The sequence below is a fragment of the Vigna unguiculata genome, chromosome 10, assembly GCF_037176805.1.
Source record: "Vigna unguiculata cultivar grain cowpea cultivar isolate G323 ecotype 2 chromosome 10, ASM3717680v1, whole genome shotgun sequence".
Taxonomy (NCBI): Eukaryota; Viridiplantae; Streptophyta; class Magnoliopsida; order Fabales; family Fabaceae; genus Vigna; species Vigna unguiculata.
Window position 1 is genome coordinate 3100297 of NC_140801.1, and position 20197 is coordinate 3120493.

The window sequence follows — 20197 nt, forward strand, 5'->3', positions numbered from 1 at the left end:
GTAAAATGTTCTAAATGGATAAGTCACATCTATTATGCACTCTAATAGTTGTGAGGTTGTTAGATGTGATAAATGCTCTTCTTAAATCTCAAGGAAATGATGAGGATCTTCTTGGTTCAGAAGTACCATATCTTAGTATTATAAAAGCATTAATGTATTTTGCTAATTATACTTGACATGCTATTGGATTTGCTGTAAATTTGTTAAGCTAGATATAGTTCTTCACCTAAGAGAAGACAATGGATTAGAGTAAAAAATATACTCTCTTACCTTATGAGTACTACGAATATGGAATTATTTTATCAAAATGATTCAAAATTGATCTAATGGATTATGCATATGCATGCTATTTATTATATTCTCATAATGTCGCAATGATTGATCACAAACAAGATATTTATTCACATGTGGTAACAAAAATATTTCATCATGATATGCGAAAGAGACCATAACAACAACATCGTCAAAATCATGCATAATTTTTAGCATTACATGAAGTAAGTCGTGAATATGTTTATTTAAGGTCTATAATTCAACATACAAACTTGGGGTCTATCCTTGAGAAAAAAATGGAATCAATAATCATATATGAAGACAATAGTGCATTGTTCAATTGAAAAGATGATGTAGGGATCCAAACGATTCGTTCATGCGAAAATCTATAGCATACTTTCTTACAAAGTCTTTGCCAAGAAGAACTTTTGAGCTTTGAGCAATTGGTTCACAAGATTGGACCTCGTCATCTTAATGATGTAAGTTTACATGAAGGGGAGAAATAGAATATGTGATGAAAAATATTGTATTTAAGAATACATAATGTTGTACTCTTTTTCCTTCACTAGGTTTTTATCCCAAAGGGTTTTCCTAGTAAGGTTTTAACGAGCCACATCCTCTTCTCTTATCAATGGACATCCAAGGGTCAGTATTATGAACTAAAGGCCGTTCATTGATTTGATACAATTACTTATATAATTTATATGATTGATACTGATATGATTCATTACTTATTAACTCTTCCATTTATACAATTGTACAAAATTAAATGTTGTACGAATAATAAATTTTTGTATAATTCAAGTTTGTAGGTTTAAATTTTGTTAAACTCGAATTGCAATTCATGTCCTAGTTTATGAGATTGTAATTTAACTTTAACAAAGTGTACAAAACCTAATTTAAACGTAAAAGATTGAACAATTTGATCAATTTTATACATTTGAATTTTTACATGTTTCGATCAATCTAGTTAAAATCAATTAAAATTTCATAATTATGTGAATTACAATTCGACTTTAACAAAATTTAAACCTATAAACTTAAATTGTACAAAAAATTTATTATTCGTACAAAATTTAATTTGTACAATCTATGTCATTGTGATGATGAAATTAACTTTGCACTCATATAATCCTAATTCGTTCTCAATCCAAGAACCTCAACACCTTGTGCAACCTTTGGACTCCACTACATCGAGGAACTCAACACAATCTCAAACTCTTTTATGAAGAAACACAAATTTCAAATTTTATCTCTAAATACAACATAAATTTGGTAAATCTGTTTTTTCACAAAAGTATGCCTCTGCCATGGTTATCTTTTGCCCACAAAATATCATAATTATTTGCCTCCATCAAAGCCTATATGAAGTCAACACTTCCTTTCTTTATCTTATCAAACATGGATCATTTTCTGAAGATTCGGTCGAGGTGAAGTGTCAAAGGTTGCAACATTCTCTTAAAAGTCCACTTCCAAGATGGGCATCCAATCAACAATTAAAATTTTCTTCTTCATACAATCACACAATCAAAAAAATAAGGACTAAAATTCTTTAATAAAATTGTCTTTAAAGTCCATTTCCATGATGGACATCCCAATCAACAATTAAAATTTTTTTCATTAGGCAATCACACAATCATAACAATAAGGACTAAATTTTTTAGTAAAATTGGAATGAGTAGTAGGTGTAATCTAACTGTCATTTAGAATATAGCTTACAACGACTTGAGGATACAAAATCACATTGCTTCATTTCATTCTGTAGGATGACTAGGAGGCCTAACAATGGAAACAACAAAGTCCAATTCCTCACTTGCCATCTTTTCAACCACCTACCTGCCAAAAAAATCTTTAATTAGTTTCATAAAGTAAATTCTTTCTAGGTTATGTGTAATGAACCCAAGGTCAGAAATGACAAAGAAAAATAGTATGGGAATAACTAGAAGTAACAATGATGTGGCACCTTCGGAGGAAGGTTCGTTAAAATAGATGGAATTCAATTGGGATTTCATTTGAGTGTCTTGGAGCTAATGTACCTCCTCAAATGTATATGATTTAGATTGAATGCACCAACGACACATGTTTGTCTTGAGCTCTTGACATATAGAAACACGCAACTGCATAAACAAAATAAGCAAGCTTAAAGATAATAGACAAATTGACTAAAAATAAGCAACTTTAAAAATAAAAATAAACAACACACCATTGACTAAAAATTAATAAATTGACTACAAATAAGCAAGATTAAAGATTAAAATTAAACAAGATTAAAAATTAAAGATAAACAAGATGAAATATTAATCATAGATTAAAGATTAAAGATAAGCAAAATTAAAGATAAGCCAAATTAAGATAGAAGGATTTTAACAAGAATAAAGCAATGTGCATAGTTACCGTCGAGTAACGTCTGCGTTTCGAGGGTGTTTATACATCCTACTGTCGTACAGTAAACCCACGCGGCGTTATTGACAGCTGACATTGCTTTCTTTTCACTTCGTACTTTTTTTCCTCCATGACTATCGCCAACTTTGATACAAATTAATAAATTTTGGAATTCAATTGACATAAAAGATTATATCATTTTGACATATATATATTTACGTTGGACTTATGAAAATAAAATGTCTTGAAAAGTCTCACATTTCCTTTAAAAAGTCTTACATTTCCTATGATAACTAAGGGTGGGGGTTAGTAACTATATAATGAGCTATAAGTTCATGACATTTCTTGCCCCAGTCAAATACACTTTAAGGTAATATTTGACTTTTCTTATACTCTTGTAGTAGAGTGTTGTGAGTTTGGGTTTAATTCTTCCTTTGGAGAGTGTGGGTGTACTTGAGGTCAAAGGGCATGGGAAGATAGTCTATATGTTGTACAAATTTTCACATAGTGTTATTCTCTAGTGGTCATGGTTTTTCTCCGATTTTAGGGTTTCCACGTTATATTCTTGTGTTCCTTGTTTTTATCTCATTTCTGTTAATAGGATAATTCTTGAAGGTAAAGGTGGCAATGTTCTTAATTGATGATGCATTTTTTCCAACAATTTATTCTCAAGAGCGTGAATATGTTTGAGATTACAAATTGAGTATTTAAACAAAGGTGCTTTTTTATACATCAAGAGTCTTATATAATTAAGGTGCATAAAATGTTCTTAATGGATAAGTTACATCCATTATGCATTCTAATAGTTGTGAGGTTGTTAGATGTGATAAATGCTCTTCTTAGATCTCAAGAGAATGATGAGGATCTTTTTGGTCTAGAAGTACCATATCTTAGTGTTATAAAAGCATTAATGTATTTTGCTAATTATATTTGACGTGATATTGGATTTGTTGTAAATATGTTAAGCAAGATATAATTCTTCACCTACAAGAAGACAATGGATTAGGGTAAAAAATGTACTCTCTTACTTATGGGTACTACGAATATGAAACTATTTTATCAAAATGATTTAAAATTGATCTAATGGATTATGCAGATGCATGCTATTTATTAGTTTTTTAAACAAAATGAATAATGGGAGAGCAACATCGCACAAAATTTGAGGTATTTATTATTTTTTAAAATAGAATGAATAATCGCACGAAATTGATCACAAACAAGATATTTATTCATATGTGGTAGCAAAATGATTTCATTACGATATGTAAAAGAGACCATAACAGCAACATCGTCAAAATCATGCATATTTTTGAGCATTACATGAGGTAAGTCGTGAATATGTTTATGGATAATGATATTTTAACTCACTTTTTCTGACCCACTTTTAACTTACCACTCTTATCACCCTTAGATCATCTATTTAAATTTTTTGTAATGATGTGATATGATAATCTAAGGGTGATGAGAGTGATGGGTTAAAAGTGGGTCAAAAAAAGTGGGTTAAAGTATCACTATCCATATATATAATTTAGATTGCTAACTTGGTGTTATTACCTCGTCAAAAAAGTGAGAAGGTGCATCCGATGAGAGAAAGAGTAAGAATTAAGATTTTGAAAAATTAAGATGATTTGGGAGGAAAACGAAATGAAAGTTTTACACTATGTTTTTAAATCACGGGTTCTTAATTTGCCGCATGAAATGTGGTTAAGTAGTGGATTGAAGGATAATTATTTTAGTCACTACTCCTACCCATTATTCATTCTGTTTAAAAAAAAAAAAAAAACTTAATCACTCTGATAAGATAAAGCTAATAAGAGAGTAAAGAATAGAAGTAAAAATAGGGAATGAGAGAGAATAGATAACCACTTCTTTTCGGTGTGTCTTATTAATGATAGAAAGAGTCATATTTATAGATACAATATGGTAATCCATAAATGATACAAATCAAATAGTTGATACAATATTAATATTTATATAAAGAGTAATGAATCATATCAGTATCAATCATATCAATTATATGAGTAACTGTATCAAATCAATGAATAATGAATAACCTTTAATTCATAACACTCCCCCTTACCCCCTTGGATGTCCATTGATAAGAGAAAAGGATGTGGCTCGTTACCCTTTGGGATAAAAACCTAGTGAAGGAAAAATAGTACAACATTCTGTATTCTTAAATACAATATTGTTCATCACATATTTTATTTCTCCCCTCACGTAAACTTAGATGATGGGTCCAATCTTATGAACCAATTGCTCAAAAATTCTTCTGCTAAATTTTCGTATGAACTAATCATTTGGATCTCTACATCATTGAACAATACACTATTGTCTTCATGATTGTTGATTCCATTTTTTCTCAAGGATAGACCACAAGTTTGTATGTTGAATTATAGACTTAAATAAACATAGGATAGTGATACTTTAATCCACTTTTTTGACCCACTTTTAACTTATGACTCTCGTCACCCATAGATTATCATATCACATCACTACATTATTCTGCATAGTGTTCATTGGGTATTAGAGACAGTTCATTGTTCATCTGATTAAGGGGTTGAGTTTAATAATCATTGATATAATTGAGTCCATGATTCTAATTGCATGATTAGAATTTGGTCCCATTTGCATGAATTGGTGAATCCTAAATTCGAATTAGGGAGTAAAAACCCAAATTTTATGAGAAATTCCAATGACGAGAAATTGAAATTTTCAGTCAAAATTTCCAATTTGTTGTTCATTTGTCTTGAGGATTTTGAATCCTTGGCCAAACAAAAAGAAACCAGGCTCATCTTCTTCTCTGGCACATTTCTGGTTTTTCTGGGGGTTCCCTTCTATTTCTGGTTTTTTTACAGCGAGGTTGTTTTGTTTTCGTTCGCGTGAAGGAGTCGCGATGATGGAGAAAGATCTGGTTTGCATCGCAGCAGAGGTGTCGCACAGCTTCGCAGTGATTGGTCGCACACGTTCGCAGTGGAGAGCCAATCTGGTTCGCAAGTTCTAGTGCGCTTCTGACGGCTCAGGCACGGCGTTAGGTATTGTGTCGCAGTAGGTTACGACGACAATGTCGCTCCCTTGCTCGTAGTGTCTCTTCGTCGCGGCGGTAACTCTTGAAGCTATGAACGGCGGTTTCCCGATGGCAGCAGTGGGACCGTTTCCAAAGGGACTTGAACGGTGGTTCACAGCTCGTTGTGAGGTCTCACAGTGCTAGTTCGTCGCACAGTTGCTTTTGGTTAGCAGCTTTGCGGTGGTCTCGATCTGGTTCGCGTTGGTTATCGCACCAGTGACGATGGCTAAGAACATTTTATTGTCACTTAAGAGAATAATCGGTAGTTCTCTCCATAGATGAGTTAATACAAGCCCAACGGAGAAGGTGGGAGTAACGAGAATGATGTAGTATAGAATTATGTCAAATGTTAAAACTAAAAGATGCAAAAAATACACTTGATCTTATTTTTGTTAGCAAAGTGACTTGATGTATGAATTTGATGAGAGGTTGTTGGTTATGATAGTTATGAAAATAATTATGCCTAAGGGGAATGAACTTACACCATAAGAGATCATATCATGAAGGCCAAACGACTCACAAATTTAGAGTTACCCTATGTTGTGTTTATTTTCAAATTCATTGAACATTTTGGTGTAGATGTAGGAGAGCTTGAAGAGTCTACTAGCATGTTGAATGGAGTTTTTTGTTCTCAATATGCACAAGATGGGTTTAATCAAGGTTGGCAACACGTGAATCACAGAAGGTGATGTTGCAAATGTTGGTGTTTGTGCAAATGATCATGAGGTTGGACTAAGTGGAGTGAACTAAGATGACGAAGATGCCTTTGGACCTAAACCTATGGCCATTGAGCTTTATGGTGCTTCAAAAGAGAGTGGCCCTACCTATTTTTATTTTGAAAGACTGGTTCTCCACTAACTCCAAGAGCTCAACGTATCACAAAATGAGCATCACGCATTCTAAAGTGCAAGGTTTCAAGACCTTGATGACCAAATCCATAATGTCACTAACTTCCTCTCCTTTATCTACAACAGAGACAACCCAAGAAATGATTGAGTGAGGTAACTCTTAGGTCATGCATTGCATTTGATGTGTTGCACTCACCTTTTCCCTAGTTGCTGTCAGTTTTTGAATCTGTTGTTTCTAGGTTTTAATCGGTTGATTGTATCAGTCTTTGTTAGCTTCAATTTTTTTTTTTTAACTTTTATTGTGTGTACCCATTATCAGTTAATCTGATAGTTTGTTTCTGGTGATATCATGAATGAAAATTTTAATATTCCCAAATTCCCAATTAATTAACTTAATTTGATGAATCCAAAGGGGAGGAAAAGTAAGCTAAATCATGAATTGATTAAAATGATATCAAACCTAGAACTGAATGATTGGAAAGTAATAATGAAAACTGGATTAGAAATTTGAAATAAAACCACAATAGTGATAGGGGGACATGTGAATATATGGATTGCTTGAATGCTTTTGGTTGTAGTGTATATTTTTGTGTGCAAAAGCTATTTTAGGTTTTTGCAAATGGATATTCCTTCATCAATTCAATTTGAAGAATATTGTCATAGAGGAATGTTGGCTTCATCAAATCAGGGGGAGATTATTAGCACAAGTGACATTGATGTATGGATTTGATGAAGCTAGTACATGAGATCATGTGTGATTGATGAAGTCTTGATGAAGATTTAAAGTGATTCATTAATGATCAAACTCCAGATCTCTTGAAGTTGGAATTGACATGAAGAAAAAAGGCATATGCACTATATCATACAATCTACAAATTGAGTCCAATCTTCAAGCTTTGTGATCTTCATGTCAATTCTAGATTCAACAGACCTCAAGCTTGATCATCAACAAATCACTTCATTTTTTCATCAAGACAACATACATCACACATGATCTCATGCCCTAGCTTCATCAAATCCATACACAAAGGTCACTTGTACTAACATGCAAATGTGTTTTTAAGATAACAAATAGCTTATAATATTTCTTTCATTGAATTATTTAGAAGTTAATTTTTCAGCATTTGATACAAATGATATCAAAATTGTAGCATTTGCACATTAAAAATTAATTAGTGTTATTAAAATTATTATTTTTTCTCTTTCTTAACTCTTTATTTGAATAAACTTCCTTTTGTTAAAGTTATGTGATTGATATTTTTATTTTCATCTTTTAAGCATAATTTAATCGAAAACCTACTGTCATATGTCATATAATATTAGAATGTTGCTATTTAGGAAAAAAAGAACTACAAAAGTGAAACCATGTCAAGCTTGCCCAAAAAAATCATTTATCAAGTTGTTTTTACATTTACAATTAGTTACAAAGTTTCCAAATAGTTTTTTAGATCTGTAAAACTATGTAACTACATGTTAATTTGGGTTTAAATACATCACCAAACATCTTATACAACCAACTAAAAAAAGACAACCAACATCAATTTAAAAATTAGTTATGCCAAATATATCATCATTTAGTGATCCGCCATATATAAAACTAGCAATTAATTTCATATACGTATAAATTTATCTGCTTTAAAATTAACGATCATACATCTTCATCTAAGAACAAATCATCACCATGATTAACACATTATCCTTTTCTTATACGGTATGAACTTTTTATCGTGAATGTTCTATTACTTTGCCTTTTCTTTTCAATCTTGTCCAATTCACGCGTTTTAACTACATTTTAAATCATCTACAAGATTATCATACGAATGATCCTACACACATATTTTCATGGCTAATGGAAACGATTTTGTTGTAGGTTCATATGAGGACTATCTCTAAAGGAGCAATAATTTTATTTTCAATAATGATGTTGCTCTTTGACACAACTTACTCAGTTGTTTTAGAGTCTGATGAAAATCATATAAAGTCAGCTACTTTCTTGTCTGAAAATTTTGAAGTGGGACCAGGAAAAATTGTGGTGAAAACACTATTAGATATTGACTTTCCAAGGGGACACATTGGGGTCAAGAGTTTTGATGTTGAAGTAGTTGATGAAGATGGTAATTCAGTACCTTTGTATGAAACTTACCTTCATCATTGGTTTGCTGTAAAATATATTGAAAACATTACCATGTCAGAGTACATTAAACAATCTCACGACCTTCGCAATGGTATCGAATTCGAAAGAAATGATGGTGCATGCCAAGGTTTTTTGCTTCCACATTATTGGGGCTTGGGAGCAGAATCACGAGGAACATCTTCAAATCTTCCAGATCCTTTTGCAGTTGAATTAGGTAATCCTACAAAAATAAAGCATGGATTTAAAGAAAAATGGTTGTTTAGCATCATGGTTATTGATACACGTGGAACACAAGATAGAAAAGGTTGTACAGAGTGTAGGTGTAAGCTTATGAATCTCCCAAAGGACTTTTACAATGTCACAACGGGCATTAACGGTCAATTGTTGCCTAGAAATTATAAAGGAGGACTCTTTTGTTGTCAAGATAACGTACAATGCAAATTAAGAAATGGTTTTCGTGGCCCAACAAGAAAGCTTTCCCTGAGATACAAAATAAAGTGGGTTGATTGGGATGAACACCAAGTGCCTCTTAAGTTCTATATACTTGATTCAACTGATCGTGTAAGATCAAATGGTTCTACACCAATTCATGATTGTCAGGTAGACGATTTACTCAATACATACAATACTTTACAAATCATAAGCAAACTTTTGAAACTCATTTATTTTCCAAACAAAGGTATTAGGCTATTAATTACTTTTTTCATCGGTGTGTGAGTAAAATAAATTTCTCAATTTGTTATAGGCAGAGTATACGATCCCGAGAAATCATGACAATGACATCCCTCATGTTAAGAAAGCAAACATCCCAATGACAAAAGGTGGTTATCTTATATATGGCACTGCTCATATGCACACTGGTGTTGTCAATGTTACTCTATATGGACAGGTAATATTTGATATTTGTTGTTCCCATGTAAGTTGTATCATGTAGATAAACTCACGTTAAATTTTGTGTGATTCATATATTCATTTTTAGGAATAAATTTTGTTGATACTTCTATATCTTTATAAGAAATTAACAAGTTTATTGAATCATCTCTATATTTATGATTATGCTTAACTTAGGATGGAAGGGTTTTATGCACTTCAAGTCCAAAATACGGAACTGGAAAAGAAGCGGGAAATGAAAAGGGTTACCTAGTTGGAATGTCAGTTTGTTATCCTAAACTCGGTTCTATAAAGATCGAAGATGGTGAAATTCTAACGCTAGAATCAGTATATGAAAACAAGTTTCGTACCGGAGCTATGGGGCATTTCTACATTTACTTGGCAGAACAAATGCCAAACAAGTATTCGAAGGAAATATGATGTGAAAGTAGTTATTTTACCTTTCTGTAATGACTTATATAATTTATAGTATATTGTAATACATCAATACAATTTCTAGATCATCACTATGTGTATTAATGTTGTCTTACTTTTAATCCATTACTTAGTTTATGATCGTGTTCTCTTTGTGGGTTATATGGTATACTATCATTTTTATGCTAATTGAGCTTATAGATTAAAAATAAAGATTTTAGTGAACCTAGTCTAAATTTGAATCCATTAATAAAAAAAATGCGTAGAGTTAATTGCAAAACACACCAAAGTGCAGATGAAGTGAAAGGAACAAACACAAAAGTTGGAAATGAATAAATTTTCTCTCCTATTATGCAATCTAATTTATTTTTACATCCATGTAGAAATCCCTACACTTCACCATTGTAAAAGGGAGTTCAAAATATCTACGATGATTAATCCTGTGGATAAACTTACGTTAAATCTTCTACACTCCTTATATTAATTAGTAATAGTTTTTTTAATAAATTTCATATCCCTTTAAGAAATTAACTATCTTAATGCATCATTTCTAAATTTATGTTTTTGCATATTTAATTCCAAAATTGTTATAATACATAAGTATCATTTCCAAATTATTATTATGAGTATAATAATTGTTGGTTTACTTTTAATCCACCGCTTAGTTTATGATTGTTTTATTTGTGCTATAGGGTATAGTTGATGCATTTTTTTTTGTATATATAACTATGGTTATGCTAAAAATACACCAAGAAAATGTAGTCTACTAATTGAGCTTATAATTTAAAAGATGTTGTGAAGCAAGTACCAATTTGTGTCCGAAAACAATAAAAAGACTTGTGTAGAGTGAGGTGCAAATCACCCAAAAATGAACATTAAGAAGCATAAGTAAATAAAAATTTTAAAATGAATCAATCATCCTCTATATCATAAAAGTTAAATATTGTTTTCATCACATATATCTAAAAAATTCATTTTTTTTGTTAACAATAATTTTAATGTATAATAATGTTGATATTGATTTCTATAAGATATTGAATTATTTATTTTTTTACAAAAAAATTGTAATGTTGCAAGACCTTCTATTATTTATCTTATGTATTGAAGCTACTCATACATATTAATATTCTTACAAATAGGATACGTTAATTATCACAATCCTTTGTAAATGAAGTTAACACTTAATAATTAGGTTACTCCTAGGGACTTAAATAGTTAAGTAGTCCTTATAATTTTTACTATCTATCCCAATACTTTGAATCCAATTTTAAAAATCTCATTACATCTATCTATTTAAGTTAATTTTGACAATTAATTTTGATATTTACAATATCAAAAGTGAACATCTAGATAACACGTGATAAAAGCAACAACAATTCAATAAAGATATTTATAAATTATCATGAATGAGATCCCAAAAACAACCACAACATAAATGTAAAACAATAAATGGAGGTTTTGATCATTAACCTCGATGTAAAATTTTAACCTACGACCAAATCGAACATAAACAATCACTCACCTGAGACGAAAGAAAAATACACTTTAGATCACCAATGTACCTAGGAACACAGTTGTCGGAGCCACAACCAAGGAAGATAGCCAAAATGTCGGAAACGTGGGGGAGAAGAGAGGAAGAAAGGGGTTTCGTGCAAAAATATAAACAAAAATTTACCTTAGATGTCCGACATAAATCTTAAAATTTGTGACAGACAATGATGTCACACGACGTATAATATAAAACTTTTAATGAACCTTAGGTCATCCCACATAAAAAACATGTGATTTTAATTACAAAAGTATCCTTGCATATTCTTTATGTTGTGTTCTTTTGTGTTAGACAATAATTTCCTGACGCAAGGTACACTTTTTCCTCTATTCTTGGTTCAAGTTTCAAGTAAATCATCCTTGTTTTGTATGAGATGGAAGAATACTTAGTATTTTCAAGCAATCTTTTTGTGTTAGTTGTGATACGATGGGTGGATTTCATAGGTGTTTGATAAAATGATTTTGTGTTATTGTAGACTAAGGTTTGGGTTGGCGGTGTTTTTTAGGCGCAATTTTCTTGATCAGTGTCTAAATATATTTGAGCTTGATTTAGCATTGAAACTTGAATTTTCTTATAATTTTAAAAGTGTAATAAAATAAACGACATGAATCTTAAAGATACTCACCACTTAAACATAGATTTAATTAATAGGAGTAAGTGTGAAAGTTTGCATATGAGATTGGAATAAGATTAAGAATGCAAAAATAAGAGCACAATGATATAAAGAAAATATAAGATAGAAATTCTTAGAAGCATGCAAAAATATGAGAAATTTGAAAAGGAAATAACAATTCAATTCAAAAATTGAAAGAGACAAAAGATAATATAAAGATGAAGAAATTATGATTCAATGGCGGAGGCCATGCCACTTGAAGATGTTTCAAGATATGTGTTAAATTGAGTAGCCACTTGATCATAGGATTAAGGATAAAATAAAGTTAAGAATAGAAATTTCTCTCTCTTGTAAATACCTGGAAGCATCTTAATAGATGAATAAAGTTGTAATGTATGTACAAACGGTGCAAACCATGTGGAATGAAGTGTAACCGACCGCTCGGATGTGGAAAAACCCAACCGGTCATTATTAAAATAAGCTAAACATCTAATTACCATAAACATGTCAATAGGAAGGCTTAAAGTGAATTAGGCCGCAATTTGGTTGCCCCTAATCAAAAAGCTCGTGGAGATGACTATAAATACAGGTCAAATGTATGGTTGTTCGAACATTCATTACACTTTTATTACTTTTATTATAGCATTAATTGTTTAAACCGATCGAACCTAGGATGACTTTAGCATTGGAGCACCTTTAACATGTACCTCCTGATCGATTGGCAAACAGATTACCCTAGCACGAAGAGGATAACACTGAAGTCAACATACCAAGAAATTGTTTGGAGTGGACGTTTGACCCTATACTCGAAACAAAAGTAAAAACCATTTAATTGGTACAAATTCAAGGAATAAAGAATCGTGTTTCTTTTTTCCTTTTTTCATAAGCTTTTAGACCAGAAAAGGAGTGACATTATTTTATAGCCAATGTAGTTTTTATATGATTGATTTACAAAACTTCATGGACTCTCTTTAATGAAGATGGCAATTTCTCTTTGAATAAACCTTTTTTTCTTAATAAGTAGATGCCAATGATTTTTTTATGCATGTTTATCTTTATTTGGAAATAAAACTATTGAAATAAATTGGTTGACATACATTCACAGTTTTTGGTTTTAGTTTATGTATATGCTGTCCATTTTTCTTGAGTCGCATTACGTTGAGAAACAAGCATGTGTTTTTAAGATGATAAATGCCTTATATTATTTCTTTCATTGAATTATTTAGAAGTTAATTTTTCAGCATTTGATAAAAATGATATCACAATCGTAGCACTTGCACATAAAAAAATACACAACCTTTAATTCCTGTTGTATTGAATTACTTTTTTATTGTGATTAAAATAGCTAAGTTCAGTTGTTTGTAATTGCTGCGCCATAACAATTTTTCTTTCTATTAGTTTAACATTCAAGGCCACAACAATTCAACAATCAACTTTTAAAGTACAATCTTAAAATATAATAAACTTATATAAATTTAGAGGTATTTAGAATATATTTAAATCATATAGAAATATCATTTTATGTCTTACTAAAATACTATGAATATTGATAAAAGAAATATCATGCATACTCAGTCAACCCTGTATATTATAATTATCACTATCTACAATTGCATTTTTATATATGTTATGTCTCAAGTGTCATTAATTAGTGTTATTAAAATTATTATTTTTTCTCTTTCTTAACTCTTTATTTGAATAAACTTCCTTTTGTTAAAGTTATGTGATTGATATTTTTTATTTTCATCTTTTAAGCATAATTTAACCGAAAACCAATTGTCATATGTCATATAATATTAGAATGTTGCTATTTAGGGAAAAAAGAACTACAAAAGTTAAACCATGTCAAGTTTGCCCAAAAAAACCATTTATCAAGTTGTTTTTACATCTACAATTAGTTACAAAGTTTCCAAATAGTTTTTTAGATCTGTAAAACTATGTAAATACATGTTAATTTGGGTTTAAATACATCACCAAACATCTTATACAACCAACTAAAAAGAGACAACCAACATAAATTTAAAAATTAGTTATGCCAAATATATCATCATTTAGTGATCCGCCATATATAAAACTAGCAATTAATTTCATATACGTATAAATTTATCTGCTTTAAAATTAACGATCATACATCTTCATCTAAGAACAAATCATCACCATGATCAACACATTATCTTTTTCTTATACGGTATGAACTTTTTATCGTGAATGTTCTATTACTTTGCCTTTTCTTTTCAATCTTGTCCAATTCACGCGTTTTAACTACATTTTAAATCATCTACAAGATTATCATACGAATGATCCTACACACATATTTTCATGGCTAATGGAAACGATTTTGTTGTAGGTTCATATGAGGACTATCTCTAAAGGAGCAATAATTTTATTTTCAATAATGATGTTGCTCTTTGACACAACTTACTCAGTTGTTTTAGAGTCTGATGAAAATCATATAAAGTCAGTTACTTTCTTGTCTGAAAATTTTGAAGTGGGACCAGGAAAAATTGTGGTGAAAACACTATTAGATATTGACTTTCCAAGGGGACACATTGGGGTCAAGAGTTTTGATGTTGAAGTAGTTGATGAAGATGGTAATTCAGTACCTTTGTATGAAACTTACCTTCATCATTGGTTTGCTGTAAAATATATTGAAAACATTACCATGTCAGAGTACATTAAACAATCTCACGACCTTCGCAATGGTATCGAATTCGAAAGAAATGATGGTGCATGCCAAGGTTTTTTGCTTCCACATTATTGGGGCTTGGGAGCAGAATCACGAGGAACATCTTCAAATCTTCCAGATCCTTTTGCAGTTGAATTAGGTAATCCTACAAAAATAAAGCATGGATTTAAAGAAAAATGGTTGTTTAGCATCATGGTTATTGATACACGTGGAACACAAGATAGAAAAGGTTGTACAGAGTGTAGGTGTAAGCTTATGAATCTCCCAAAGGACTTTTACAATGTCACAACGGGCATTAACGGTCAATTGTTGCCTAGAAATTATAAAGGAGGACTCTTTTGTTGTCAAGATAACGTACAATGCAAATTAAGAAATGGTTTTCGTGGCCCAACAAGAAAGCTTTCCCTGAGATACAAAATAAAGTGGGTTGATTGGGATGAACACCAAGTGCCTCTTAAGTTCTATATACTTGATTCAACTGATCGTGTAAGATCAAATGGTTCTACACCAATTCATGATTGTCAGGTAGACGATTTACTCAATACATACAATACTTTACAAATCATAAGCAAACTTTTGAAACTCATTTATTTTCCAAACAAAGGTATTAGGCTATTAATTACTTTTTTCATCGGTGTGTGAGTAAAATAAATTTCTCAATTTGTTATAGGCAGAGTATACGATCCCGAGAAATCATGACAATGACATCCCTCATGTTAAGAAAGCAAACATCCCAATGACAAAAGGTGGTTATCTTATATATGGCACTGCTCATATGCACACTGGTGTTGTCAATGTTACTCTATATGGACAGGTAATATTTGATATTTGTTGTTCCCATGTAAGTTGTATCATGTAGATAAACTCACGTTAAATTTTGTGTGATTCATATATTCATTTTTAGGAATAAATTTTGTTGATACTTCTATATCTTTATAAGAAATTAACAAGTTTATTGAATCATCTCTATATTTATGATTATGCTTAACTTAGGATGGAAGGGTTTTATGCACTTCAAGTCCAAAATACGGAACTGGAAAAGAAGCGGGAAATGAAAAGGGTTACCTAGTTGGAATGTCAGTTTGTTATCCTAAACTCGGTTCTATAAAGATCGAAGATGGTGAAATTCTAACGCTAGAATCAGTATATGAAAACAAGTTTCGTACCGGAGCTATGGGGCATTTCTACATTTACTTGGCAGAACAAATGCCAAACAAGTATTCGAAGGAAATATGATGTGAAAGTAGTTATTTTACCTTTCTGTAATGACTTATATAATTTATAGTATATTGTAATACATCAATACAATTTCTAGATCATCACTATGTGTATTAATGTTGTCTTACTTTTAATCCATTACTTAGTTTATGATCGTGTTCTCTTTGTGGGTTATATGGTATACTATCATTTTTATGCTAATTGAGCTTATAGATTAAAAATAAAGATTTTAGTGAACCTAGTCTAAATTTGAATCCATTAATAAAAAAAATGCGTAGAGTTAATTGCAAAACACACCAAAGTGCAGATGAAGTGAAAGGAACAAACACAAAAGTTGGAAATGAATAAATTTTCTCTCCTATTATGCAATCTAATTTATTTTTACATCCATGTAGAAATCCCTACACTTCACCATTGTAAAAGGGAGTTCAAAATATCTACGATGATTAATCCTGTGGATAAACTTACGTTAAATCTTCTACACTCCTTATATTAATTAGTAATAATTTTTTTAATAAATTTCATATCCCTTTAAGAAATTAACTATCTTAATGCATCATTTCTAAATTTATGTTTTTGCATATTTAATTCCAAAATTGTTATAATACATAAGTATCATTTCCAAATTATTATTATGAGTATAATAATTGTTGGTTTACTTTTAATCCACCGCTTAGTTTATGATTGTTTTATTTGTGCTATAGGGTATGGTTGATGCATTTTTTTTTGTATATATAACTATGGTTATGCTAAAAATACACCAAGAAAATGTAGTCTACTAATTGAGCTTATAATTTAAAAGATGTTGTGAAGCAAGTACCAATTTGTGTCCGAAAACAATAAAAAGACTTGTGTAGAGTGAGGTGCAAATCACCCAAAAATGAACATTAAGAAGCATAAGTAAATAAAAATTTTAAAATGAATCAATCATCCTCTATATCATAAAAGTTAAATATTGTTTTCATCACATATATCTAAAAAATTCATTTTTTTTTGTTAACAATAATTTTAATGTATAATAATGTTGATATTGATTTCTATAAGATATTGAATTATTTATTTTTTTACAAAAAAATTGTAATGTTGCAAGACCTTCTATTATTTATCTTATGTATTGAAGCTACTCATACATATTAATATTCTTACAAATAGGATACGTTAATTATCACAATCCTTTGTAAATGAAGTTAACACTTAATAATTAGGTTACTCCTAGGGACTTAAATAGTTAAGTAGTCCTTATAATTTTTACTATCTATCCCAATACTTTGAATCCAATTTTAAAAATCTCATTACATCTATCTATTTAAGTTAATTTTGACAATTAATTTTGATATTTACAATATCAAAAGTGAACATCTAGATAACACGTGATAAAAGCAACAACAATTCAATAAAGATATTTATAAATTATCATGAATGAGATCCCAAAAACAACCACAACATAAATGTAAAACAATAAATGGAGGTTTTGATCATTAACCTCGATGTAAAATTTTAACCTACGACCAAATCGAACATAAACAATCACTCACCTGAGACGAAAGAAAAATACACTTTAGATCACCAATGTACCTAGGAACACAGTTGTCGGAGCCACAACCAAGGAAGATAGCCAAAATGTCGGAAACGTGGGGGAGAAGAGAGGAAGAAAGGGGTTTCGTGCAAAAATATAAACAAAAATTTACCTTAGATGTCCGACATAAATCTTAAAATTTGTGACAGACAATGATGTCACACGACGTATAATATAAAACTTTTAATGAACCTTAGGTCATCCCACATAAAAAACATGTGATTTTAATTACAAAAGTATCCTTGCATATTCTTTATGTTGTGTTCTTTTGTGTTAGACAATAATTTCCTGACGCAAGGTACACTTTTTCCTCTATTCTTGGTTCAAGTTTCAAGTAAATCATCCTTGTTTTGTATGAGATGGAAGAATACTTAGTATTTTCAAGCAATCTTTTTGTGTTAGTTGTGATACGATGGGTGGATTTCATAGGTGTTTGATAAAATGATTTTGTGTTATTGTAGACTAAGGTTTGGGTTGGCGGTGTTTTTTAGGCGCAATTTTCTTGATCAGTGTCTAAATATATTTGAGCTTGATTTAGCATTGAAACTTGAATTTTCTTATAATTTTAAAAGTGTAATAAAATAAACGACATGAATCTTAAAGATACTCACCACTTAAACATAGATTTAATTAATAGGAGTAAGTGTGAAAGTTTGCATATGAGATTGGAATAAGATTAAGAATGCAAAAATAAGAGCACAATGATATAAAGAAAATATAAGATAGAAATTCTTAGAAGCATGCAAAAATATGAGAAATTTGAAAAGGAAATAACAATTCAATTCAAAAATTGAAAGAGACAAAAGATAATATAAAGATGAAGAAATTATGATTCAATGGCGGAGGCCATGCCACTTGAAGATGTTTCAAGATATGTGTTAAATTGAGTAGCCACTTGATCATAGGATTAAGGATAAAATAAAGTTAAGAATAGAAATTTCTCTCTCTTGTAAATACCTGGAAGCATCTTAATAGATGAATAAAGTTGTAATGTATGTACAAACGGTGCAAACCATGTGGAATGAAGTGTAACCGACCGCTCGGATGTGGAAAAACCCAACCGGTCATTATTAAAATAAGCTAAACATCTAATTACCATAAACATGTCAATAGGAAGGCTTAAAGTGAATTAGGCCGCAATTTGGTTGCCCCTAATCAAAAAGCTCGTGGAGATGACTATAAATACAGGTCAAATGTATGGTTGTTCGAACATTCATTACACTTTTATTACTTTTATTATAGCATTAATTGTTTAAACCGATCGAACCTAGGATGACTTTAGCATTGGAGCACCTTTAACATGTACCTCCTGATCGATTGGCAAACAGATTACCCTAGCACGAAGAGGATAACACTGAAGTCAACATACCAAGAAATTGTTTGGAGTGGACGTTTGACCCTATACTCGAAACAAAAGTAAAAACCATTTAATTGGTACAAATTCAAGGAATAAAGAATCGTGTTTCTTTTTTCCTTTTTTCATAAGCTTTTAGACCAGAAAAGGAGTGACATTATTTTATAGCCAATGTAGTTTTTATATGATTGATTTACAAAACTTCATGGACTCTCTTTAATGAAGATGGCAATTTCTCTTTGAATAAACCTTTTTTTCTTAATAAGTAGATGCCAATGATTTTTTTATGCATGTTTATCTTTATTTGGAAATAAAACTATTGAAATAAATTGGTTGACATACATTCACAGTTTTTGGTTTTAGTTTATGTATATGCTGTCCATTTTTCTTGAGTCGCATTACGTTGAGAAACAAGCATGTGTTTTTAAGATGATAAATGCCTTATATTATTTCTTTCATTGAATTATTTAGAAGTTAATTTTTCAGCATTTGATAAAAATGATATCACAATCGTAGCACTTGCACATAAAAAAATACACAACCTTTAATTCCTGTTGTATTGAATTACTTTTTTATTGTGATTAAAATAGCTAAGTTCAGTTGTTTGTAATTGCTGCGCCATAACAATTTTTCTTTCTATTAGTTTAACATTCAAGGCCACAACAATTCAACAATCAACTTTTAAAGTACAATCTTAAAATATAATAAACTTATATAAATTTAGAGGTATTTAGAATATATTTAAATCATATAGAAATATCATTTTATGTCTTACTAAAATACTATGAATATTGATAAAAGAAATATCATGCATACTCAGTCAACCCTGTATATTATAATTATCACTATCTACAATTGCATTTTTATATATGTTATGTCTTAAGTGTCATTAATTAGTGTTATTAAAATTATTATTTTTTCTCTTTCTTAACTCTTTATTTGAATAAACTTCCTTTTGTTAAAGTTATGTGATTGATATTTTTTATTTTCATCTTTTAAGCATAATTTAACCGAAAACCAATTGTCATATGTCATATAATATTAGAATGTTGCTATTTAGGGAAAAAAGAACTACAAAAGTTAAACCATGTCAAGTTTGCCCAAAAAAACCATTTATCAAGTTGTTTTTACATCTACAATTAGTTACAAAGTTTCCAAATAGTTTTTTAGATCTGTAAAACTATGTAAATAC

General features: G+C 30.4%; 2 protein-coding genes across 2 annotated transcripts; both read left to right on the top strand.

Annotated features, from left to right (window-relative positions):
* The first annotated feature begins 8446 nt into the window (after positions 1-8446).
* On the top strand, positions 8447-10036 carry LOC114165096 (uncharacterized). Its single transcript, XM_028049752.1, has 3 exons — positions 8447-9304; positions 9450-9593; positions 9773-10036. Exons 1-3 carry the CDS (start codon positions 8447-8449, stop codon positions 10013-10015), a joined length of 1245 nt encoding a protein of 414 aa, XP_027905553.1. The 3' UTR covers positions 10016-10036.
* Positions 10037-14524: 4488 nt separating this feature from the next.
* Positions 14525-16114, top strand: LOC146882004 (uncharacterized). The gene is made up of 3 exons (XM_085667565.1): positions 14525-15382; positions 15528-15671; positions 15851-16114. Exons 1-3 carry the CDS (start codon positions 14525-14527, stop codon positions 16091-16093), a joined length of 1245 nt encoding a protein of 414 aa, XP_085523691.1. The 3' UTR covers positions 16094-16114.
* The last annotated feature ends 4083 nt before the right edge of the window (positions 16115-20197 follow it).